The sequence below is a fragment of the Lutra lutra genome, chromosome 8, assembly GCF_902655055.1.
Source record: "Lutra lutra chromosome 8, mLutLut1.2, whole genome shotgun sequence".
Lineage (NCBI taxonomy): Eukaryota > Metazoa > Chordata > Mammalia > Carnivora > Mustelidae > Lutra > Lutra lutra.
Window position 1 is genome coordinate 35491074 of NC_062285.1, and position 25631 is coordinate 35516704.

Sequence of the window (25631 nt, forward strand, 5' to 3'; positions counted from 1 at the left end):
TGTCTGGCACATACTAGGCACTCAGTGACTGTTTGCTGAAAGAAAGTAGATGATCCAGAATATTATGAGGTAATACTGTTAAGGGATCATCTCTTCCCCCTGCAGCACAGCTAACAGAAGCCTTAAACAATAATGCCTTTAGTTTTTTTTCTTTGTCCCCTTTAAGCAGTCAGTCAGTCATAATCACAAATTTGTGACCAGGGTAAGTTTCCCACCAAGGGTTCTGAAGAAAGGTACAGACTTGCTGCTTAGCTTTGTGTTCTCCTTCCCAGCCATGTAGGGGTCGCTGACCCTGCCACTTGCAGTTACGATGTGCCTCTTTGGGGCACCTGGGTGGCTCAGTGGGTTAAGTGTCTGACTCGTGACTTTGGCTCAGGTCATGATCTCAGGGTGGTGCGATTCAGCTGTTCAGTGGGGAGTTTGCTTGAGATTCTCTCTCTCTCTCTCTCTCCCCCCACCCACATACACACACTCTCTCTAAACTAAATAAGTAAAATCTTTAAAAAAAAAAAAGTGCCGAGCTTTCCAAATTTTCCATTTGACAGCGTTTACTTACTAAAGATCTTCTTTCTTCACAGATGATGCCAGAAGTACGGGGCGCCTTATTTGGTGCAAATGCCAACAGGAAGTTTTTGGACTAAACCTTTTGTCAAGGTGGAGTTCATCCACTGCTTTCCTGCCATGTGGAAGTTTCTGATATTTGAAGAAACAAGATATCTGTGTGACTTCCTCTTCGCTCTTCTAATATTCTGTATTTATCAGTGGATCCTCTCTGTAGCTAATGCCCTTGGCCTAATTGTTAACATGAGAGAAAGTTTCACTTATTATGATCAGGAAACCTCCTTAGCTTATCTAAAAGCATGACTTTCATTTGCTTTTGTAGCATGAAGGTGAGGGTATCAGATGGTGGTCACTGGAGCTTCACCGAGTCTCTGCTTTTCTCTCATCTTCTGCTGTCAGTTCTCGAGCCTAGAGGGTGAGGTGTGTGGTGTTTTCTGACATTCGGTCTCTGCTCTTTAGGCTGCAGATGCGTGGGGAGCATGCATTCCTGCCCGCAATAGTAGCTTCACTGTTAACCTGTTTGGGCCTAGAAGTGCTCCTTATCTGTAAATGTGATTTAAAATCTAAGCCATGAGTAGGTCTTATTTATTAAAACAAAATGTTTACATGGATTTCATGGTGACTCATTATGCAAGGTGCTACAAGTTTTATGATTTTCGAGGGAAAAGTTCTTCCCAAAGTATCTGGAAAGGAAGCATTCTCCTAATCCCTAAAGTTGCTGGTTGACAGCTGTCACTACTTGAAACCGTTAACTCTTTCTGTCCTCTGGCACTTCCTGCTCATTTTTACCAGACTCTTATCCAGAAGCGTTCCTTCCAGCCATTTAAAATCTTTCAGATGTACCACACACACAGGTGTGTTCACTATTACCTGTCCTCTGGAGGGTTTGACAGCTTTATTGAGGAAATCGTTTTATTAGCTTTGGCAGAGTCGGAAAAGCATCTGTGGGCTTACTGGGGGAGAAGGGTTACTGTGTGTCAGTCCTAAACTCTTTCACAAAGGTCCTTTTCTCTCCTCCTCCGGTTTCCCCCCATGACCACTAAGAACTGCCCGGGGCCTTGCAATGGGGTAGAGGTGGGGGTCTAATGGGTCTGTCTCTGCAGTCCGCACTCGTGCATGGTCCTCCCAGTAGAGAACTCGGCTACTGAGCCTGATCGTTTTTCATTAATGTCAGTGATTTTTTGAGACGAGGTGGGGACTAACATAAGTGCCAACTCCTGGCACAGGCATTGTTTACTGAGGACCTGAAGCCCCCGTGTTGCCGGCATCTCTCCGCAGCAGCCCTCTGGGGAAAGAATTAAGGCACATGGGGACTGTCACAGCGAACCCAAACCCGTTCCGCAAGGCGATGCAGTTATGCAGTGATGGAATCAAGACTGAAAACTCAGTGTGACCCAGCTGCTCTCCCCCAGCCTCCGAAGCAGTCATCTGAAGAGCCCGTGGAGGGACTGCTGTAGTACTCATTGGGATGTAGCCCACTTCTGAAATGGACAGGGACAATAGAGGGCAGGCCATTCACTGCAGCCCGTCTGCTTCTCCCACTATTGACAAGTTGAGATCTGAATCCATTTTATTTAAAACCATGTTCCATGGACAGGGTGGGAGAGCTGTGCCCTGGAGGGAGGACCTGCCAGGGTGGGGCAGCTGCCCTGCCTTTGGCCTCTGTGGCTTGGTTAGTCAGCCTAATCCTGCAGCCATCACGATTTGAAAAGATCTGCTTGGTTTCCAACTCTGTGCTGACTTTGAGGGCTTTCATGGTCCCCTTGAACTTCTGATCCTCCCCTTTCCCAAAATCAGTGCTAGAACTAACCATAAGTTATTTAATTCAGAATTAACACTAAATCCTCAAACTGACTCAAGTGTATGGAGTTTGAGTGTGAAGTAGAAAAGGAAAATGTAGAAAGGACCCTCCTATCTTTATTATGTGTTAAGGGTCTGCAGTTAATCCAACCCACACAAGTCCGGTTTCTCTTGTTGAAAAGTAGGTGGTTAGGGGCTGCTGGAGCTTGCTGGTAGTTGTAGCCCCAAAGAAAAGAAGGCAGATGTGAAGGGAGAAAGGGACCGTACCCAGCTTGCTTATTAGAATAAGAGTGTTTCTTCGGAGATTGAGGTAGCACTACAAGTTAGAGGACAAAATACAACCTGGATGGGCCATCTTGCTCGTCCCCATCTAGCTGAAGTTGAATGGAGATGGCAGGGGACTTGGGCTTCAGCTATCTCTACTCGAAACACTTTAAGATCCGCTCCCCAATACCAATGAAGTAGACCCCTTGGGCAATCCCAAAGAGAGGGGCTATGACAAGGGCCCGGCAGCCTGCTCCCTTCATGAGGGCAGATGGTCCCTCCTGAATCCAGAGTTTCCTGCAGAGAGAGAAGAGCCCCGTGAGCTGATTGGCAGGTGTGCACTGTGAATGGCCCCCTCTGATGGTTGTACATCTTCCCCTGGAGAGTAGGTGTCATTTTCCACAGCGGGCTCCCCTGGGTGTAGCAGCCTGGTCCCAGCCACCATGTGAGCACAGTTGGGTTACTGAGAAGCTGGGTCCGGGCCATGGGAAATCGGCTCAGTCTGACTAGACTCTGGGAGAAATGTTGTAGTGCGAAGGAGGAGAATGCTCCCAGTACGTTCTATTTTGTTGAGAGGTGAAGGGAAGGAACACGTATCAAAGAAAGCCAGAGCTCAGCCTAGTACAGTGATGAAATTGCCCTCTAGGTGGGGTGTAGGTAGACCGCAAGGCAGGGGGACCATCCCAGCCCCAGCCTCTGCAGGGCTGCAGCCTTCTCACCTGGCACAGTCAGTGATCCCGCTGTAGCTGTCCTCGCCCAGGCCTTTTTTGAGGGTTTGGATTCGCGTTTTCAAAACTAAAAGTGAAAATAAGTAGTGAACGTTTGGCTTTTGGCCCCCTCCTGCCAACATGAAGCGGTTTCCCATTGAGAGCCAGCATACACAATACTGAATCCTAAGGCCAATGCTGCCATTGTGTGATCTGTAGTAGAAGATCCTCCGCTCTTTGGGCCTCATTTATGAAATAAAATAATTAGAATGACACGATCCTTCAGGTTACTCATACTATAGAAAGGTCCACCTGGTGTGAGAGCAGCCGGGAGTAGCCCTGAAGATAGGAGAAGCGTGGTCTGACACTGTTAAACTCCTGTCTTTCGCTTCCGCTTCGAAAACTCGACTGGGGGATGAAAAGCTGATGAAATCAGCACCTAGAAGGTGAGTGTGTTTGTCAGGGATAAGAAGGGAGTGAAGGTCTCCTTGGCTCCACTTTATCTGGGGAGACCCTTGCTGAGTTTCTGCCGGTGGCCATAGGTTGTGATCCAAGAGTTCTCAGGTTGGAGCTGTTTATATACAAAAAGTAGCTGACTGCTTATCCTCTAGACGAATGTGCGGCTGTCTAACTTGTAAAGTGGGGCAGCCCTTGAAGACCCCCAACACACTTACCGTCCAGAGGTGTTACTGTGACGGCGGCTACAGAACCTGCAACACAGCCTGACACGAAGGAATGCGCGAAGGAAGCCTTCCCCGTGCTCTCGTTGAACCCGAGGTTGTTAAGGTTGGCGAACAGTGGAAAGTAGATGATGGAGAAGGGGATGTCTCTGCCGGAGAGCAAGAGCAGTGAGCTGCCTGCTGCTCAGGCAGGAAGCCTTTCCCTAAGCCCAGGGCCCGGCTGATGGTCAGAGACAAGCCCGCAGTTACCTCTTCCTTCCCTGGCCCCTGTGATAATGTGGAGCGATAGAGGTGGAAGGGGAACCATGGGTCAGCCTGCCCGCCCCATCCTCCCAGCACATCACTCTGCCCTCCCAGCACCTGCAGGGCTCCGCGAGGACCGGGCCACAGATACAGGGACCAGGAGCACACTCTGGGAGAATGCATGGACAGGCTGAGGTAAGCGTGAGCTGAGAGAGTGGTTGGTGAGGAGCTCTGTAAGCTACGTGTTAAGGGGGTGGGGTGGGCAGGAAGGTGAAGTTCATTTATCTGTTGCCCAGTGGTAGGAGAAAACTAGCCCTTTTCCTGGCACACTTCTGATCAACTCTAAGGATTTTGGTCAACTAGCAAGGTAAAATGAGGGGTCTCTCCCCATTTACTTATTAACGATCCGAAATCCTTTGTCCATAGGACATTTCTTAGGTGCTTGTGGGCCACAGAACATCTCATACTCGTGCGGTCTGGTTACTGGAGAAGGGCCTCAAATTAGTCTTCCAGGCGCCCATCCTGTGCAATTATGCTCAGTTCTCAGCAAACTACCTCCAGGTTTCCAAATAGGAAGCCTGGAGGTAGCTTGCTCTCTGGGCATTGAACTTCCAGGAAGAATGCAGCAACAGATTGGGGCCGAGGTCCCGCTGGCCTTCCGTGCCCTCTCCCTCCTCCCCGGGTCCCTTCTGGGTCCCAAGTTCAGGAAGAAAGCCTCACCTGAGGAGAGTGGCACCCAGACCCTTGTAGAGACCAGCCAGGCCCTGGGTGCGGAGTAGCTCCCAGGCAATAAGGGTGGCGGATGGGCGCTTGTGGGTGGAAGCCGAACCCGTACTATAGGACCTGGAGGAGGAAGGGGCTGAGGCCGAGCCCTGACGAGCTGCTGAAAGGGAGAGGACAGACCCCATCACAAGCCAGGCCCCAGCAGGGAGTGTACCTCCTGCCTCCTCACCCTGGGACAGCACAGAGGTGAGGCTCACAACCCTACTGGAGTTCTGAGGATAGTCCGATTTTATTTTAAGATTTTATTTTTAATGAAAATATCTACATCTAACGTGAGGCTCGAGCTCATGACCCTGAGGTCGAGAGTCGCACACTCCACTACCAAGACGGGTGCCCTGGATTACCTTCATTTTAGAACATTCATTTTTTGGCTCCAAGGAAATCTTTCTAAGATTGGTGTCATCTCCTGCGTCGTCCCCACTGCACGGGGCACTTCCCAAGAGCCACGGCCTGCCCAGCCTCCTCCGTAGGGAGTTAGAGCAGCACCTGTTCCAGCCCCAATTCCTTATCCTCCTGCCAAAGCTGTGCTTTAGATCTGGCTTCCGTTTCTAAACCATCTCTGAGCCTATTTACATAGTATCATCCTGCTGGCGCTTTGGGACCTCAGAGTCCCACTTCCTTCTGCCTCATGTGTAAAGCAGCAAATTCTTTTTGTCCAAAATCTATCTCCCTCAGGCCTCCAGAGGTGCCTCCCCACTCGAGTAGTCCAAGATCAGGTGAACACGGCCTTTACACCCTTCGCCATTTTATAGAATTTGATTCTTCGTTTTAGTTGAATAATTCAGAGCCCATAACTGGATGAGTTCAACATCTAAGAAATAGAAGGGAAATGGTTTTCTCCTGAGCATTGCAAGTACAGCATTTCAACCATGGGTGAGTCCCATCCCACCCGTGACCACAGGATTCAATGCGCTGAAATTGTGCGACTGTTCGTTTTCTTAATTCTCCCGTTGGAGCAGCTTTGTCTAGCCTCTGCACCCGTGCTCCAAGGAAGCGGTTTCTGGTCCCAGTTTCGTCTGACAGCCAGCAGGTGACACCTCACACTGAGGCACCACTGACTGCACATCTGCTCCTGGGGCAGCGAGCTGGGTGCAGTCTCAGACAAGGAGCATGAAGGAGGAGGTTCATCGGTGAGCCCAATATTCCCTGTTGTCCATTCACTCCTAGCCTGTCCTTCTCTTGAAGTGGTTTGGAAAACTGACACTCTCATCCAAGTTGAAAACTGAGAGTTTCAGAGCTTTTACTCTTTGTAGATCAAAACACGGGCTTTCCAGCGCCCAAACTTTATTCTTGCTGCAGTTTCATGAGCTTTAGGCTAGTCTGCTCCAACCTAGAAAGCTGGTTGGATCCAGCACAGCATGTGTGCACAGTGGGTTTGAGGAGGGGAAGAGCACCCACATTTATTGAGGGCCTTACCAGGTGCTAGGCTGGGCAGCTCACGTGCCCCCTTCTTTAATGCAGGCACGGCGGTTCACCCAGAGGAGAAGCCCTCCATCCCGCCTCACTGTGCATGGCCTTTCCTCCGCTGGACAGCGAACCCTGGTTCTTAATCTATGCTTTGGTACTTACTTATGCCACTTGGTATTTTTGAGAGGACCAGGATCTTGGAAAGGGACAAAATTCACTTCCAAGAAAACAAAAGAATAGGAATGGTTCTCTTATTCCTTATGATGCCTTCCCACCAAAGATCAGCTTCTATAGCATAATATAATAGAGCAGAACATGAGGTCTACTGACTGAAGTGTTTGTGATCAGGCTGTTGATCCTTCTTAAAATCTTTAGGAAGTCAAGCCTAAAGGTCATGGTGATCTGATAAGAGGTATTAGGTTACCTTCTGAACCAAGTTTCTCAGTTCTACTGTTTGTTTTAGAATTAGAAGTGTTGAGGGGCGCCTGGGTGGCTCAGTGTGTTAAGCCTCTGCCTTCGGCTCAGGTCATGATCTCAGGGTCCTGGGATCGAGTCCCGCATCGGGCTCTTTGCTCAGCGGGGAGCCTGCTTCCCCCTCTCTCTTTGCCTCTCTGCCTACTTGTGGTCTCTGTCAGATAAATAAATAAAATCTTCAGAATTAGAAATGTTGAAATCTTGAATGGTAGCCATTAGCTAAAGACATCTAGGGGCACCTGGGCAGGTCAGTCAGTAGAGCACGCGACTCTCGATGATCTCAGTGTTATGAGTTTGAGCCCCACGTTACTTAAAAAAATTTTAAAATCTTAAAAAAAAAAAAAAAAAGACCTCTACTGACCTGGAAAGCTGATTGAGTCACACAGTCTAGCCAATGAGTGCAGAATGTGGGGAAATCTATTCTGATCACAGCCCTTTGCTAATCCCACGTGGAATCAGGATAGGCCTCACCCAAGCGTCCAGCATCCTGCAGCTGAATCTTGAGCATTTCCATGGGACAGGTAACCACCACCTGGCATATTCCAGCTCCGCATCCAGCTAGCATCTCCATCTTCAGATTCCGCTGCATCCTGTGGGACCGTGAGTCGGGCTCCTTCAGTGACAGGCCAGCCTGGCCACCCATCCTTGCCCATCTGCCCAAGACCCTTTGTAGATGAGACTTTCTCTGCGTGGTACTCAGCCTTGTTCTGATCAGCTGCCACTCACCCAGCTGGGTAAATCATCACCTGGCCCTCGAACACAGTCTCCTTAAAACATGAAAGTAAATTTAAAATGGGCTGCCAGGGAGGTAGCACCTGCACAGAGGTTGAAATGAGTGCACTGAAACTACCCATTGCATGGATGTGATTGTCCCCAGTCCCTGAAGCAATATCATCAGGGTAGTGGGAGGTACAGATAGTACTAGAAAGTGTTTGGGGGTTCATTTTTAAAGATTTAAAAAAAATTTTTTTTTTTAAATTTATTCATTTGACGGACAGAGATCACAAGCAGGCTGAGAAGCAGGCAGAGAGAGAGGGGGAAGCAGGCTCCCAGCAGAGCAGAGAGCCTGACGCAGGGCTCGATCCCAGGACCTTAGGACCATGACCTGAGCTGAGGGCAGAGGCTTTAACCCACTGAGCCACCCAGGCCCTGGGGGTTCATTTTTAAAAATTCATCAGCAGAGGGGCACCTGGGTGGCTCAGTGGGTTAAAGCCTCTGCCTTCGGCTCGGGTCGTGATCCCAGGGTCCTGGGATTGAGCCCCGCATTGGGCTCTCTGCTCAGCGGGGAGCCTGCTTCCTTGTCTCTCCCTCTGCCTGCCTCTCTGCCTACTTGTGATCTCTGTCAAATAAATAAATAAACTCTTAAAAAAAATTCATCAGCATAGTAACAGACACATAGATCAATGGAACAGAATTGAAAACCCAGGGGCACCTGGGTGGCTCAGTGTGTTAAAGCCTCTGCCTTCGGCTCAGGTCATGATCCCAGGGTTGTGGGATTGAGTCCCGCATCGGGCTCTGTGCTTGGCAGGGAGCCTGCTTCCTCCTCTCTCTCTGCCTGCTTCTCTGACTACTTGTGATCTCCGTCTGTCAAATGAATAAATAAAATAATATAAAGAACTGAAAACCCAGAAATACAGTCTTTGCATATCCAGTGGCCAAGAGAGTACTCCGTGGAGAAATCACATTCTCAATAGATTGTGTTGACAAAAATCAGATATTCTCACGTAAAAGAATAAAACTGGACCTCTCTCTTACACCACTCACCAAAATTAACTCAAAATGAATTAAAGACTTATGTAAGACCTGAAATCATAAAACTCCTAGAAGAAAACACAGGGGAAAGCTCATTAATGTGGGTGACCTAAAGCACAAGAACACGAACAAAAACAGACAAGTGCAGCCACTTCAACCCTTGAAAGCTCATGCAGAGTGAAGGAAACCATCAACAAAATGAAAAGACAGCCTATGGAATGGGAAAAAAATACTGGTACATCACATATCGGACAGGGGGATAATATCCAAATATATAAAGAACTCATGGGGCACCTGGGTGGCTCAGTGGGTTAAGCCGCTGCCTTCGGCTCAGGTCATGATCTCAGAGTCCTGGGATCGAGCCCCGCATCGGGCTCTCTGCTCAGCGGGGAGCCTGCTTCCTCCTCTCTCTCTGCCTGCCTCTCTGCCTGCTTGTGATCTCTCTGTCAAATAAATAAAAATAAAATCTTTGAAAAAAAAAAAAAACTCATGCAACTCGATAATAAAAAAATAATAATAAATAATTCAGTTAAAAAATAGAAAAATATTTGAGGGGTGCCTGGGTGGCTCAGTGGGTTAAAGCCTCTGCCTTCAGCTCAGGTCATGATCCCAGGGTCCTGGGATCGAGCCCCACATTGGGCTGTCTGCTCAGCGGGGAGCCTGCTTCCTCCTCTCTCTCTGCCTGCCTTTCTGCCTACTTGTGATCTCTCTCTGTCAAATAAGTAAATAAATAAAATAAAATTTAAAAAAAAAAAGAAAAAGAAAAATATTCAAATGTCCAACAGGTATATAAAAGATGCTCAGCATCACCAATCGTTAGGGAAATGCACATCAAAACCACAATGAGGTATCACCTCACACCTGTTAGAATAGCTAATATCAAAAAGACAGATGATAAGGGGCACCTGGGTGGCGCAGTCGGTGAAGTACCTGATTCTTGATTTCGGATCAGGTCATGATCTCAAGGTCACTTGGGAGTCTGCTGAAGAGTATCTCTTTGCCTCTCTGTCTTTCCCCTACACACTGCTGTGTCTCTCAAATAAATAAACACATCTTAAAAAAAAAAAGTCAGGGGCGCCTGGGTGCCTCTGTGATCTTTCACTCTCTCAAATAAATAACATCTTTATTTTATTTATTTTTTTTTTAAAGATTTTATTTATTTGACAGAGAGAGATCACAAGCAGGCAGAACATCAGGCAGAGAGAGAGGAGGAAGCAGGCTCCCCGCCGAGCAGAGAGCCTGATGTGGGGCTCGATCCCAGGACCCTGGGATCACGACCCAAGCCGAAGGCAGAGGCCCCAACCCACTGAGCCACCCAGGTGCCCCAATAAATAACATCTTTAAAAAAATAAATGTCTGGTAGAATTCCGCTGGGAAGCCATCTGGCCCAGGAATTTTTTTTTTTTTAAGGTTTTTATTTATTCATTTGAGAGAGAGAGAGAGAGCACAAGCCAGGGGAAAGGTCAGAGGGAGAAGCAGATTCCCTGCCCAGAAGAAAGCTTGACTTGGGACTCAATCCCAGAACCTGGGAATCATGACCTGAGCTGGAGGCAGACACTTAGTTGAACCACCCAGGTACCCTGGGAGGGCCAGGACTGACTGACTGACTGACTTAATTAATTAATTAATTTTAAGATTTTATTTATTCATTTGAGACAGAGACAGAGACAGAAAGCACAAGCAGTGGAAGAGGCAGAGGGAGAAGCAGACTCTTTGCCGAGCAGGGAGGGAGCCCGATGTGGGGCTCGATCCCAGGATCTGGAGATCATGACCCGAGCCAAAGGCAGACGCTTAACCATCTGAGCCACCCAGATGCCCCGCTGCCTTTTTTTAAAATACCGGACCAGGGCTTAAAAAAAAAAAAAAAATGATAACTGCTGGCAAGGATATAGCATAGGGAGAAGACTGTGCACTGTCAGTGGGAATGCAAGCTGGTAGAGCCACTATGGGAAACAGTATGGTGGTTCCTCAAAAAATTACAAACAGAATAGCTCAGTGATTCCATTTCTGGGTATACATCCGGCGGGTAGATGCATCACTATGAGTCACTGCATTGGCGAGCTAGCTGCACTCCCACGTCCACTGCACTACCATTCACAACAGCCAAGATTTGAAAAAAACCTGTGTGTTTGTGGACAGATGGATACAGAAAATGCAGTGTATATACAATACAGTATTATTCGGCCATAAAAAAGAAGGCAAAGCTGCCATTTGAGACATGGATGGACTTCAAGGGCATTATGCTAAATGAAATAAGTCAAACTCAGAAAAAGAGATCCAATTTGTGGCTATCAGAGGACAGGAAGGTGAAGGCGCTCCATAGGCACAAACTTGCAGTTAAGAGCTAAGAAGTAGGGGCGCCTGGGTGGCTCAGTGGGTTAGGCCGCTGCCTTCAGCTCGGGTCATGATCTCAGGGTCCTGGGATCGAGTCCCGCATCGGGCTCTCTGCTCGGCGGGGAGCCTGCTTCCCTCTCTCTCTCTCTCTCTCTCTGCCTCTCCATCTACTTGTGATCTGTCAAATAAATAAATAAAATCTTTAAAAAAAAAAAAAAAGAGCTAAGAAGTACAGGGATGACGCAGCAAGACGACTATGGTTAACCCGCTCTACAGTGTGCTTGACAGCGGCTAAGGGACAGATCCTAAAAGTTCTCATCTTAAGGGAAAAAAACAACTTTTTTGGGTAGCTATAGGAAGTAATGGATGTTAACCAAACTTACTGTAGTCAACATTTCACAGTATATGTCTATCAAATCATTATACAGTGTATTTAATGTATACACATTATAATGTAGTGTATGATTATACAGTGTACAGGGTGCAAACTTACAGAGTTGTACTGCAGTTATAGCTCAATAAAAATGGAAAAAATGTTCATCAACTAGCTGATGAATATATGTATAGTCTATAATGGTCTGTCTATTGTCTAGAACTTTCAAATTACACCAGCTCATTTTCTCCTTTCACTTTCCTTTTTTTTTTTTTTTTAAGATTTTATTTATTTACTTGACAGAGAAAGAGAGAGAATGAGAACACACACAGGGGAACAGCAGGCAGAAGCAGAGGAATTATGGAGCAGGGAGTCCAATGTGGGGCTTGATCCCAGGACCCTGGGATCATGACCTGAGCTGAAGGCAGATGCTTCAGCTAACTGAACTGACTGAACCATCCAGGCAAGCCCTCCTTTAATTTTCCCACTTGCCAAAACATACACTAAATTTCTGCCATTTGTGTGCACGTACTCTCATCATGCAGACAGATAACCGATACGTTCCTTTCCGTTACCGTCCCCCCAAACTATAAACATGCAGTGAAGGATTTCCACCCCACAGCCCCCCACCCGGCCATACCCATCCTCCATTAGCAGCTGCCGGAAGAAGTCATTGGCAGCCAGCTTGATGGCCTTCTCTGGAGTGACCAAGGTTAAGTTCACTGCAGCTCCTGGAAGTAAAAACGAGGACAAGCTAAGGCCATCTCCAAGGGAAGACTTCTTGGGGCTCCTGGCTGGTGCAGTCAGTGGAGCATGCAATGCTTGATCTCAGGGTTGTGAGTTCAAAACCCATGTTGGGTGTAGAGATTACTTAAAAATAAATTACTTAAAAAAAAAAAAAGTCACAATCCTCTGAGTCTGTCACTCATATAGACAACCTACTATCACACCTAGCCAGGCAGGTTTCTGGGAACAATTGGGGTTTTGTTGGGGAGGATGTTGAAGAGGGTTCCTCTGTCTATTTTATAGAAACATGAAAGTTTTTTTCATCTCCTGACTTTGACCCTCTTCCCTCCACATTTCCCTTTTGGATACATGTGTTTCCTTTATGGGCTCATTGGTGCAGTTATTAGGAAGTCGTTTTCATCCTTGAGAGTGCTGCACATCTCGATGATAAATGAACAGCTCCCCAAATCAAGCCCCAGTAATAAGGTTCTAGGGGACAGGGGTCACTTTCCATAAAGTGTGCTTTACTAGCCCAGTCCCACTGGCAGTTTTGTTGAGTCACATCAGTTTTTATTTTATTTCTCAGGGGTACTACAATATCAACTCCTTCTTAACTCCAAATTTGTATCCATTTCCCAAGCCCTAATCATGGTGATGCGGCCCTGGGTAGGGTCACTACAGCGGACAGGGACAGCAAGAGCTTGTATCAGGGAAAAGGTACCCAGTAACACCCTATCAGGAACTTAAAATCCTTTCCATCTCTTCCCCCATCAGCCTTTTCCCCTTCTGCTTTCAGTAGCTGATGCCCTGACAGCCCTGAACGGGGGCGGAGGGGTCGGGGAGACCACTTGCTTCCAGCAACACACAGTGAGACAGCAGTGGTGCCTGGATGGAAACAGGGGCTCCTAGGCTCCTCAGTGTGCTCACTGGTACCCCCCCACCCCCGCTCCAAACCTTACCATAACTGCCTTTGTCTCCACCAAGGAACATATGTGAAAAGCAAATGTGGCTTAGGATCACCTGGCAGCCCAGGCCACCCCTACCCCCACCCCGCCACCCTCCAGAGCTCGCTGGGCAGAAATGTTCTCTAAAGCCACAGGGTCTGGTGCCCTGGGCTGCGCACTCTGTTCTCATTTGGGCCAAGCCAGGCCTCCCCCAGGGGTGCATGATAAGCCCACCTCGGTACATCCCCAAGAAGCCGTCTGCCCTGGCAGTTTTCATCAGGCAGTCTATCCTAGAAGCAGAAGCCAGAAAAGGAAGTCAGCGGGGAGCTTGACGCTGCTCCATCAGTCCCCCTTCGCCTAATAAGGTGCCCTAATCCTGCTGGGCACATCCCCCACCCCACTCCACTCCACCCCACAATGCACGCAACTCCCTAAATAAAGAGACTGGAAGGAATGAGTCCCCATATCCCTCCCCAGGAGTCCCACTCTCCCTACTCACTCCATTCCCCTCACCAATACCTACATTCCTTTGTAGATGTCTTTTCCATGCTGGTTCTGCAGCCTAGTCTTGGCCAAGTCAATGGGGAACACACAGGTGACCCCAACAAGCCCTGCCACACCTCCATTGATGAGTTTTGCTGTGACACTAGGCCGTGAGGAGGAGGGAGGCACGGAACTACTGAAGGAGGCAGAGAGACACAGGAGCTCAGAGGGAGGCACACAACCAGGACAGGTGGGGGTGGGGGTGGGGGACAGGAAGGGAAGGATGGGAGAGCAGGAACAGAAGGAAGAAAGGGTAGAACAGCAGCTCCTCTGGGAGCCTCAGCTCCATACCAGAGACCCTTCTCCTCAGCCTCCCACACAACAGAAGCACCTCTCATAGCCAACCTGGGGCTCCCTCCCCCAGGTCCATTTACAGAGACAGGTGAGGGCCCAGGGGCCAGGAGTGTCTGACCGCCCCCTCCAGGGGCACTCACCAGGGCTGAGGCATCTTGTCCTAACTCCACCCAGGGAAATGCTCCTCAAGCTAGGATGCTGCAAAGGCTTTTGGGAAGGAGGCCCAGAGTGCAAACTCTGCCCCCTAGGGCCCCACCAGGGTGCAGGAAGTCCTCAGCTCCTCTCAGAGCCAGCTCTCAGAGCTTCCACCAAGAGCCTGTTCTCCGGCTGGTCCCCACCTTTAGAGCCACATGTGGAGAAGTTTTCCAACAGACTGCAATTTTATTTTAGGCTTAATGTCAGTCAGGACAGCATTTGAATCCCCACTATGCTGTTTACTTAAACAAGTTACCTCGCTTCTCTGATCCTTTGTTTTTCCCTCTGTAAAACTGGCCTCAAGGGATTTTGTGAGGATTAAGTAAGTTAATGCACCTAGTAAATGACAGCTATTATTTATAATAAGAGAAAACACGTTTTTGACAATGAGGGCTTCTAGTCAGCACAAGATCACCAGGGCTGAAGTATTGAGACTATCTGATTCTAGCCAAAAGTCAAGTCACACTGGGACGCCTGGGTGGCTCAGTTGGTTGGGCAGCTGCCTTCGGCTCAGGTCATGATCCCAGCGTCCTGGGATCGAGTCCCACATCAGGCTCCTTGCTCATCAGGGAGCCTGCTTCTCCCTCTGCCTCTGCCTGCCATTCTGTCTGCCTGTGCTTGCTCTCTCTCCCTCTCTCTCTCTGACAAATAAATAAATAAAATCTTAAAAAAAAAAAAAAAGTCAAGTCACACTTTACATAACGTGAGCCTCTCATCCTGGAATTTTGGAAGACTGAAGATAAAAAATAAAGCTTCCTCAGTCTCCTTGAAACCTAGTAATTTTTTTCTTTTCTTTCAGGCCAGGGGTGGACTGTGAGCAAAATATTTGCAGGTAGATTATCTGGAAGCAGTAAGATAATAGATTCTCTCACACCTGAACCCTGATAAGCAAACAACTTTGTGAAAACAAATAGAATTGTGACTGAAATTTCACAATCTGAGAAGATGCAGTTCAAACAATTACAAATTTTACATACATATTTTGTATACTGTGGGAAAATGAGTCTCACTTGCTCCTCCCCTGGACTCAGGCATCGGGAAGAGAAGCTGAATGATGTGTTGTTACCACAGAAACCCAGCCCAGAGAGTCGGCTGGCTTGTCCAGTTTACCTCAAATCCTTTGTGGACATTCTGCTGGGGGCCAAGGACTGCTGGTGGGTCCCGGGACACAGGCAGTGGGCTCCTCACGGGAGATGGCTGGCTGAAGCAGATGTGGGGTCTGTACCCTTGACTCTGGCCCACCGCAGCAGAATGGATAGAACACGGGTGTCAGTGGAGACCGGCCTGCGCCACCTTCCTGGCAAGCCTCGGTGGGCTGGCTTCCTCCTCTACAAGGTGGTCAGAACAACATTCGCCTCACGAATATATGTCCCACATAAGTGCTGGGACAGAACATTATTGATATACTGATGCTGCCAACTTGCTCTGTTCCTTTTCCTTCCCAGACCTTTTGGACTTTGGGGATCGAGATCAGAAGAAAGGTGATGAGAGAGAAGGGCAGCCAGCCCAAACTAAGGCTCAGGGAGAGGAGCTCTGGGGCATCCAAAAGAAGCCTGTGGGAGTGGTGGTGAGGGAAGCTGATGGGTACCAAAGAGGAGTTTTTAAAAATTTTATTATTTTTTTTTAGATTTTATTTATTTATTTGACAGACAGAGATCACAAGTAAGCAGAGGCAGGCGGGGGTGGGGTGGGGAGGGGAAGCAGGCTCCCCGCTGAGCAGAGAGCCTGATGCGGGGCTCCATCCCAGGACCCTGAGATCATCAACCTGAGCCGAAGGCAGAGGCTTTAACCCACTGAGCCACCCAGGCACCACCCAAAGAGGATTTTAAGAAGAGTTGCTGTGGACTAGGAATCTCTCTCATGGTGTCCACGAACTATAATAAAACACCTGAAATGTTCTGAAGTTACATTTGGCTCTTAAAATGTGTTTTCTAAACTTAATATGATCCTGTTGAAAGACTAAGTAAGCTGCTTTAAGTCTCTGGACTTATTTGTAATTGATACACATGGAAAGCACCAGGGAAGATGTCATGAAGTCGAAGCTATAATCATAATAATAATGACAGCTTCTGGGGAGGGGTCCTGCTTGACCCCAAGGGGACAGGGTCAGGAAGAGTACTCCTGAGGCTCCAATGGAGCCAGGCTTGAGCTCTGAGATGCTTCTTACTTCCAGGCTCCCTTCAAACTGCTGTAGGGTTCCCTTCCTCTTCCAGGCTCCTCACAAATCCCTGAGGCTGCCAACAATTTTCTGTTGTCTCCAAGTATTTTGTTTTAAGGAAGAAAAGAGAGAGATCATTCTTTCTCTTGGTGTATATTGCTCCATCAGAAAAAAATTATTGAGTGCCAGGCACTGACTGTTCTAGGTCTGAGGATGTAGTAGTGAACTAAAGGTCACAATCCTAGTTCTCAGGGGTTCTCTCTCTTTTTTTTTTTTTTAAGATTTTTTATTTATTCATTTGAGAGAGAGATTGAGAGAGAAAAAGAGAGAGATTGAGAGTGCACAAGCAGAGGGGAGGGTCAGAGGGAGAGGGAGGAGCAGATTCCCCATTGAGCAAGGGGGGAGCAGAACTTGATCCCAGGACTCTGAGATCATGACCAGAGTTGAAGGCAGATGCTTAACTGACTGAGCCACCCAGGTGTCCCTCAGGGGCTTAAATTCTAAAGGAGGAAAGAGACAATAAATGAAATAAGAATAAGTAAACCCTAAGAAAACCAGATGGTTTTTTTTCTGGAGGAAAAAAAAATTTAGAAGGCAAGGAAGATAGGAACTGTCAGTGGGGTGGGAGTTTGATGGCTTGACCAAAAAAGTATTCAGTGACTTGACGATTCAAAGGAGGTGAGAGAGTGAGCCATGCAGGTATCTGGGAAAGAACACTCAGGGCAGAGCAAGTTCAAAGGCCCTGAAATCCAGAGGGAGGCTGGTGACGGGAAGGAACAGCAGGATGGCCAGTGAAGTGTGAATAAGGCGAGGGTAATGAAGACAAAGTCGTAGAGATAACGGGTGGGAGCATGACCCTGGAAGGCCTCAGAAGGTCTTTGGCTTTATTCTGAATGAAAAGAGAAACAACTGGAGAGTTGTTTTTTTTTTTTTTAAGATTTTATTTATTTATTTGACAGACAGAGATCACAAGTAGGCAGAGAGGCAGGCAGAGAGAGGGCAGGGAGGGGGAAGCAGGTTCCCTGCCCGATGCTGGCTGCGGGGCTCGATCCCAGGACTGTGGGATCATGACCGGGGCCGAAGGCAGAGGCTTAACCCACATAGCCACCCAGGCGCCTGCAACTGGGGAGTTTTGAGCAGAGAAATTACATGCTCTTGACAGGACCATTTGGCGGGTGTGTTCAGAATAGAGAGCAGAGGGTCCAAGATAAAAGCGGAAAGACTAATTAAATTACTGCAGGAATCTAGGCAAGAGGTCACAGCTGCTGGTCGGGGGTGGGGTGGGTGGGAGAGTGGTTTAATTATCGTTGTATATTGGGGCACCTGGGTGGCTCAGTTGGTTAAGTGGCTGCCTTAGGCTTAGGTCATGTCCCGGGGTCCTGGGATCGAGTGCTGCTTTGGGTTCCCTGCTTGGCAGGAGGTGGTAGTTGTGGGGGCCTGCTTCTCCCTCTCCCTCTGCCCCTGCTCATTCTCGCTATCTTTCTCAAACAAATAATGGATGTGTGCTGAAGGCCAGGCCCCCAGGATTGCCTGATGAGCCAGTTGTGAGACACAAAAGTAGTTAAGTTGTTGGTCTGAGAAACTGGAAGAATGGTTTTATAACACAGTGTATGGACCTAGAATAGGTAAAACTTGGATCTGTTTGAGAAATAGGAAGCTGATCTGCAGAGAAAGAAACAGAAAAGTGAAGCAAGCACATCTGGAAGAGAAAGAGAAGACGGAGATCATCCTAATGTTTTAAATCCCAGTTTCCAGTTCACCCCTGAAATGTCGGTCACATGCCCATCTTTGGATTCTGTGACACACTCAACTGTCTTGTCAACCAATTAGGTCATTATTGCTTAACTTGCTAGAATGTGTATCTGATACACACACCCAAGAGACTTAATTATCCCCAAAACTAGCAAAGAGAGGGAAGATTTGCAAATTACAGACTCTAAAGCATGGGCTCAGCTGAGAGAAAGCAGGGCCCAGGACTGAGGGGGTTGGCGGGCCTGGGGAGGAGCCCCCCCCCCTTCATCTCTGGAGGCTCCAACTATGTCCTCCGAGAGCTGGAGCTTTGGGGTACTTAGGGGAAAATGTCAGGAAATTCGCATGTACTCACTGGTCTTTGAGACACTTAGTAAGTTGTTAGGAGAGAGAGGTTATAATTCTAGGTAGCCACCTTAAAAATGAACAGGAAACAACAGGACAAGTATGAAACCCTGTCAGTCTGAAACCAGAGACTCAAATATTTGAGAATCTTGCAGCCATATTCCCTGCATTTTCTAGAACTAAATTACTAGTTTATAAATTGTGGTTTGCTGGCTTTTGGAGCAGGGGTATTTAAGAGAAGCCAGAGAAATTAGGGACACCCCAATCCCAGGGCCACTTGCCTTTCCATGCGGCAGGAGGGATAATGGGATGTGATAATGTCTCCAACCTCCAACGTCTCCAAACTTTACGCCTATTGGTATGTGATGAGCGTGCGAGTAATGGGGACCAGCCTCGCCCACCCAGCCTGACAGTGGGCCAGGCCACTGGAAATCCCAGGCCCACAGTTCCTTAGAACAGACTTAGTATTCAAAGGCTAGGCCTTGACAAGATTTCTGGCACCAGTGAACGCATTAGAAAACCAAGTCAACAAAGAGGAAACTGACAGCCAGCAAAGGTTTTAAAGGAGTCCTCACCACAAAAACCCCACGCTTGGCAATAGGGTCCATGTTTGCTCAATCCCTAAGGCAATCCATAGGCCCAAGTATTAGTCATTTTACAAATACTTGTGGAGGGCCCAGTGTGCGCCAGTCACAGTTCTAGGCAGCAGGGATATAGTTGAAAACAGTAACAAGGTTCCTGCTTCCTCAGAGTTTAGGGTTCTCCTGGTTCCAGCCCTGATGGGAATAGACTTGCGGAGTGATACAGTGCACCCTCCCACCAGCGCCCTCCTTGGCACTGTTCTCTTCATCTGGGACCTGAAGGATCCTTGGGTTGGCAAGGGAAATTCTTCCAGCAAGCCAGACCCTGAGGCAGCCATGTACCTGATCAAGGAGCTCCCTACATTGTCAAAGAATTTAGCAAACAAATGGATATTCATTAAATTATCTAGCCTTTTTAAAAAATTTTATTTATTTTTTAGTAATCTCTCACCCAGTGTGGGGCTCGAACTTGGGACCCCAAGGTCAGAGTCACGGGCTCCTCTGAGCCAGCCAGGTGTCCCTAAATTAGTCTTCTCACTTGAGGAGTGCTTTATGTATTAGACTACTGAACAATATATAGTATTTCTCCCTTTTTTTTTTTTTAAAGATTCTATTCATTTATTTGTCAGAGAGCGAGTAAGCAGGGGGACCAGCAGGCAGAGGGAGAAGCAGGCTCCCCCTGAGCAGGGAGCCCAAGGTGGCACTCGACCTCAGGACCCTGGGATCATGACCTGAGCCAAAGGCAGCCACTTAACTGACTGAGCCACTCAGGTGTCCCTCCTTTCTTTTAAAAATAGAATTTAGAAAAGTAGAGTATTTGGGGAGTGTTGGGGAAGTAATACTAATTATTTAAGTACTGGGACACAAAATTATAAGGATCTACATCTGTAACTCTCTGTGACCAAGGTGGGAAAGGACTGTTTTTAAAAAAAAGGGGAGGGGCGCCTGGGTGGCTCAGTGGGTTGGGCTCTGGTCATGATCCTTTGGCTCTGGTCATGATCCCAGGGTCCTGGGATTGAGCCCCGCGTGGGGCTCTCTGCTCGGGGGGAGCCTGCTTTCCCGTCTATCTCTGCCTGCCTCTCTGTCTACTTGTGATCTCTCTTTCTGTGTCAAATAAATAAATAAATAAAATCTTAAAAAAAAAAAAAAAGTCTTTAACTGGGTAACAGAGGCTCCCTGTGGTTGCTTCTGGATGCAGTACCTGGTCATGACTTTGAGTTATCACATTGGGAAGATAAATGCATTTATAATTTGACACATGATTATTGAACCCTATTAGAAGTAGGAAATTTAGGGGGGCCTGGCTGACTCAGTTGGTAGAGCATGTGACTCTTGATCTTGGAGTTACAAGTTCAAGCCCCAAGTTGGGGATAGAGATTACATAAAAAAATAAAATCTTAAAAAAAAAAAAGCAGGAAATCTGGATAGATGGGAAAAGATATGTGTTTGCATGTCCTTAGGCATCAGAGGATAGAATGTAATGCTACACATGTTGGATGTCTCCATTACCCCATTTCCAGGAACCCCCCTCCTCCCTCACCAGTCACTGGTGGGGACTGCCATAATTCTAAAATATGACAATATCCTCCCGGGAAATGTTGATTATCTGAGGATGGGCCCCTAAGTAAAGCTAGGTCATTCAGTCTCCTCCACAGGTATTTTAGGAAAGAGAGAGATTGTATAGCCTCTTTCAAGTTTTTGTCTGTAACATACAACCCTTGGGACCTATCGGCAGTCATGTTTACTACTGTCATGTGGTTTGGGAAACAGGGAGATAATTTTGTAGCAAGAGGTGAATAAAGCAGAACCACAGGAGAGAGAGCAGGGGGTTCTGGTGGGTCTGAAACCCTGATGATTAGTGACCCATTTCCTTCCTGACCTTAGGAACCGAAGGGGTATTCCACTATAGCTCTAATGAATTGTTGAACTTGTCTTTCTGTTGTTGTTTCAGGGATTTTTTATTTGTTTGTTATGAATTGACTTCTTGTCGTAAGCAAATTAGAATTTGTTTTTGTAATTGGGTAGCCAAAGAGTTCTCAGTAAATGAAACTTTTAAAGAACTCTCAAATTCCATTCCATTGCAATTGAGCTGCTTAGACAGTGAATACTGTAAGCATTCAGAGATGCACAAGGTCATTTTGGGCTGGCTTGGAGAAGGATCTAGAAGTAGACTTAAAAAAAATAGGGCAAGTTTATAAGGAGAAGAGGAAGAGGAGGTGGCCTGGATGGGAACACTGTGTGAGCACAGGGGGCCAAGCAAAGGGCTGAGGGACAGTGACTGCCCTGGCTCGCTCACCAGAAGAGCAGAAAAGGGCTGCAAAAGTAGGTTAGGCCAGTTGTGGAGAGCCCTGTGCTTCCCTGATAGTTTGTGTCTCCCAAATTAAGTATCTTTTCACATATCTGATCCTATAGGCAGTAAGTAAACACTGAATGCTTTAAAGGGGGAAACTACCATGTCGAATGTTGTATGAGGAGAGTAATTCAGGAAGAGGGGGTTGAGAAAAGGAAAATTCCTGTGAGAGACCAGTTAGGTGGCATCATGGCAAAGGAATGAAGTAGAGAGAAAAGGATAAGGGAGATGGAGGGTGCAAAGGACAAGGGATAGCTGGGAGAGGAATTTTTTTTTTAAGATTTTATTTATTTATTTGACATAGAGCGAGGGAGAGAGCAGGAGCAGGGGAACAGAGAGAGAGGGAGAAGCAGACTCCCCGCTGAGCAGGGAGCCCAATTCTGGGCTCGATCCTAGGACCCCAGGATCATGACCTGAGCAGAAGGCAGAGGCTTGACTGAGTCACCCAGGCGTCCCTGGGAGAAAACTTTTTAAAGAAAAAAGGGCCTAAGGGACGCCTGGGTGGCTCAGTGGGTTAAGCCGCTGCCTTCGGCTCAGGTCATGATCTCAGGGTCCTGGGATCGAGCCCTGCATCAGGCTCCTTGTTTGGTGGGGAGCCTGCTTCTCTCTGCCTCTGCCTGTCACTCTGCCTGCTTGTGCTCTCACTCTCTCTCTCTCTGACAAATAAATTAAAAAAAAAAAAAGAAAAGAAAAAAGGGCCTAGTTGGGGCAACTGTCCAGGGCTGAAGAACCATGGAGCTGGGGGAAGTCTGAGACCTGAGGCACTGAGGAACTGAAAGACAGGCCAGGAGAGGAAGCGGCCCAGAGGGAGGGAGAGGCACTTGGAGAGTAGCCAAGACTCTGGGAACTGTGTCCTCCTGCTCTGTGGGAAGTCGGTGAGAAGGCGCCCCTCACTTGGCAGGCAGACACCATTCTGCTAGTGAGTGGCACCAGACTAGTCTTTGACCCCTTAGATGCCCAATTCTGGGAGCATCTCTGCTGTGTGTGTGTGTGTGTGTGTGTGTGTGTGTGTGTGTGTGTGTGTACACAATGAGATGGTTTGTCCCTTCCCCACCACACTGCAGGCTCTGTTTTGCAAACAAGAAGCTGGCTAAGGATGGTCCTAGGCAACAGGTCGTGTTGGGGCTGGGAGGGAGTCCGGTGGCAGAGCCCAGACGCCTATCTTACCCTGTCTCATTTAGGGATCCTGTGCCTAACAGCATAACTGGGACCCATCCTGTGCGCTTCCCTAGGAGATAGCTAATTAACAGATGCTCAGGCGGTGATCAGTTTTTTTTTTGTTGTTGTTAATAATGAACCATTATTCTATTTCTTAAAGAATTTAAAGTACTAGAAAAGAATTAGAAAATTTGGGAAGCACAGAAAACTGCAAGGTAATTTTTTTTTTTTTTTTAAAGTAAGCTCTACATCCTGAGCTTGAACTCAAGACCCTGAGATCAAGAATTTCATGCTCTACCGATGAGCCAGCCAAGCACCCCTAAAGTAATTATTACATTGTTTCCCAGGATCATGTTTTGAATGAGGCTGTCCAGAGACACAACTATTCAGAGGGATGATTCTAGGTGGTGAGCTGCAGGGACCAGAGCAGGCCAGGGTTCACTGAGCTCCTGATTATACCGCTTTTCATTCTTCCCACGTTAAAACATTCTATTACCTTGACTTCTGTGGACTCCTTGGTTCTCTCCAGTGGCTCCCCAGCCTCCCATGACCAGTGTCCTTGCTCACTGATGCCCACAGAGTTCTGCCAAGGTTCTCAACTCCTTCCATTCCACACAGCTGTCCTGAAAGTCCATCTCCTCCTAGGCTTTGGTCATTGTCTACTTGCTCATGACTAATGGACTTGCAGCTCAGGCTCTCTGCCCCTCGCCCCTCGGCATCATCATAATCAGCTCCTGGGCCATCCCCGTCTCATGCAGAATGGTAATACCTCTTTTGACTCGTGTCCACCCATCTAAGCCTGCTTTTCCTCCTCCTGGTTCCCTAGCTCTGAACGCTGCATTGTCAGCCATTCAATTATTCAGGCCAAGAACAAGTGCCATCTTTGATTCATCCCTTCCCTCTTATTCCCCTACCACTAATCAGTCACTGTGTTCTGGCAGTTTTTCCTCCTAAATTCGGTGCTACTCAAGGTGTTGATTCAGTGCTGGTCTGTGACAAGTACAGAAATTGAGAGTAAAGGCTTAGAAATTTTTATGATATCTTAAGGAATTCCATATTTTAGAATTTACTAAGAAATATGTGAGCTTATATTTTATCATTTTTAAAAAATTCTATTTTTCTAGCAATTCATTTTTATTGCATTTTACAAAATTATTTGTCCATAATGGACGGGGTAACTAGGCCCTTCATCATGGGTAGAAAAAAGCTGTCGTAAGTCTCTTGTGGGCCCACCAGCTACTGCTTGATCACAAGGGTGTCACCCACTGCCTGGAGCACCTCTCCATTTTGCCCCCAGCCTTCAGCCTTGCTTCCCTCAAATGCAAGCTCTACAAATAATGGCCAAGTAAGTGATGCCTGGGGGGCTCAGTCCGTTGGGCGTCTGCCTTCAGCTCGGGTCATGGTCCCAAGGTCCTGGGATAGAGCCCCACATGGGCTCCCTGCTCAGTGGGGAGCCTGCTTCTCCCTCTCCCTCTGCCTGACGCTCCCCCTGGTTGTGCTCTCTCTCTCTCCCTCTGTCAAATAAATAAATAAAATGTTAAAAACAACAACAACAACAACAAAACATGGGCAAGTAAGCAAGCAAAAGTTCAAGTCTGGTCACAATTGCCAGTCTGCCTTTTAAGCACTTCCCCGCCTAAAGGGCACTGCTAACTTCCCACCGCTCTTAGGATAGTTTCCCTAGCCCTTTCCTTGACCTGGTCCCTACTTTCATACTTGACTGTGTTTTCCAACCCCCCACCCCAACCCCAATCTACTCTCCCTGCCAGCCATTGGGAACTTTCGCTTCTCAGAACACGTCACGGTCTCTTGCGTCTGAGCTTTGCACATATTGTCCTGGTGACTAGGACACTCTTTCCCCATCTCTACCTGGTGAATTACAAATTGTTTTTGGGCTTCAGCTTCTCCCACAAGCCCCTCTTAAGTCCCTCAAATCTTGGCTAGGAGTCCTCTGCTATGATCCCATTTAATACCCAGTTACGGCACTGCAGTATAGTGGTTTGTCTGCTGAACTCCACCTCTCATCAGAGTGGTAAGTTACTGGGAGAGGCAAGGCAGGCTTAGGGTTTTACCTAAGCAAAGAGGCATTCAACAGAGATGCTGGAATCAATGAACCACGAGGAGGACTATTGCCTTTAACTCTGCAGTCAGTCTTGTCACAAGACAGTCAGTTCTGCTTTTCAGCTGCCCTCATTTTGTCATGCTGTGGGAAGACACTCAAGCAAGTGGACCATTCTCTATCTCCTCTCAGCAGGGCAAGTGAGAGTTCTTCAGGGCTGAGCCCCTTACACTAGCAGTGCCAAGGAAATGACTTGCCTCTGAAATTAGATGTTGCCTGGGCTGACCTATTGTCAGGGGGTGGCCACTTCCTTTTGCCCACCTCCTTCCTACTCTGTGCAGCAAATGAAACAAGACCCTTTGCCACTGGGTGCTCTGACCTGTTTCCCAACTATTTGCTTGAAGTGGATCTTTCCCTACCAACTCTAAGCTTGATATAGATAAGACAAACACTTACCTCTTTCCGTGAGGAAACTTCTCCTTTTTCTGGATGCCAAGAAACAGGCCCAATCACTGATGAGCTGCAGGAAGGGCTGGTTTACAATCCTCTTTTGTTAGTGGCTTGCCCTCCTCATGCCCACACAGCCCTTTCACCCGGGCAGGAGGGGAAGGCAGGTGGTCACAAAACCATCCTCCTCTATTCCAGTCCCCAGCCCCTCTCCCTCCTCCCACACCTGCAGATTGGGTTTGAATGGAACCCCAAAGAGGCCACTATGCAGCCTAGCCAAGCCCAGTCCTACCTTCCTGGGTGGCGAGCAGATGGCTGTTTACTTGGTTGTAGAATGACTGGGACAAAACTTCAGGCTGGAAAGGGTGTAGTCAGGCAGTCTGGGAGTGGGGGTGAGGGGATATTCCACCCACTCAGAGACCTGGACGTCTGGGAGGAGCACAAACAATGGAAAATCGATGCAATGCAAACACTTCTGTCAGACTTTTGGGGCCAGAAGCTAACCTCTGCGTCTCAGATTCCCCCACTTTTGCAGTTGCAGGTGATGGCCTGCTCCAGTGCTTCTGTGTTTTCGGTGGTCTACTGTGTGCTCCGCTGGGGGCGTTGCAGTGAGAATGGGGCACACTCCCCACCCTCACGTCTGTCACAGCTGAGCTGGGAGCTCAGGGATGCAGCTGAGGAGTGCTTCCAGCTTGGAGAGCTGG

The 25631-nt window shown here is 47.9% G+C and overlaps 2 protein-coding genes across 4 annotated transcripts in view; one reads left to right on the plus strand and one right to left on the minus strand.

Moving 5' to 3' along the window:
* Positions 1–1172, plus strand: part of ATP6V1E1 (ATPase H+ transporting V1 subunit E1) — a 41485-nt gene extending 40313 nt beyond the window's left edge. The window contains exon 9 of the mRNA XM_047741268.1: positions 579–1172. Coding sequence (XP_047597224.1) covers positions 579–641 — 63 coding nt within the window. The 3' untranslated portion in view covers positions 642–1172. The remainder of the gene's footprint in view (positions 1–578) is intronic.
* Positions 745–25631, minus strand: part of SLC25A18 (solute carrier family 25 member 18) — a 30354-nt gene continuing 5467 nt past the window's right edge. Inside the window, exons 2-10 of one of the 3 annotated variants that reach the window (XM_047741267.1) lie at positions 15191–15321; positions 13572–13727; positions 13283–13338; positions 12019–12109; positions 7391–7509; positions 4976–5138; positions 4007–4161; positions 3345–3420; positions 745–2042 (exon numbers count right to left, since the gene is read on the minus strand). In XM_047741267.1, the coding sequence (XP_047597223.1) occupies positions 1946–2042; positions 3345–3420; positions 4007–4161; positions 4976–5138; positions 7391–7509; positions 12019–12109; positions 13283–13338; positions 13572–13727; positions 15191–15210 (933 nt within the window). In that variant the 5' untranslated portion in view covers positions 15211–15321 and the 3' untranslated portion in view covers positions 745–1945. Of the gene's footprint in view, positions 2043–2113; positions 2923–3344; positions 3421–4006; positions 4162–4975; positions 5139–7390; positions 7510–12018; positions 12110–13282; positions 13339–13571; positions 13728–15190; positions 15322–25631 lie in introns of those variants that run through there. The other 2 variants (XM_047741266.1, XM_047741264.1) reach the window with 2 other exon arrangements.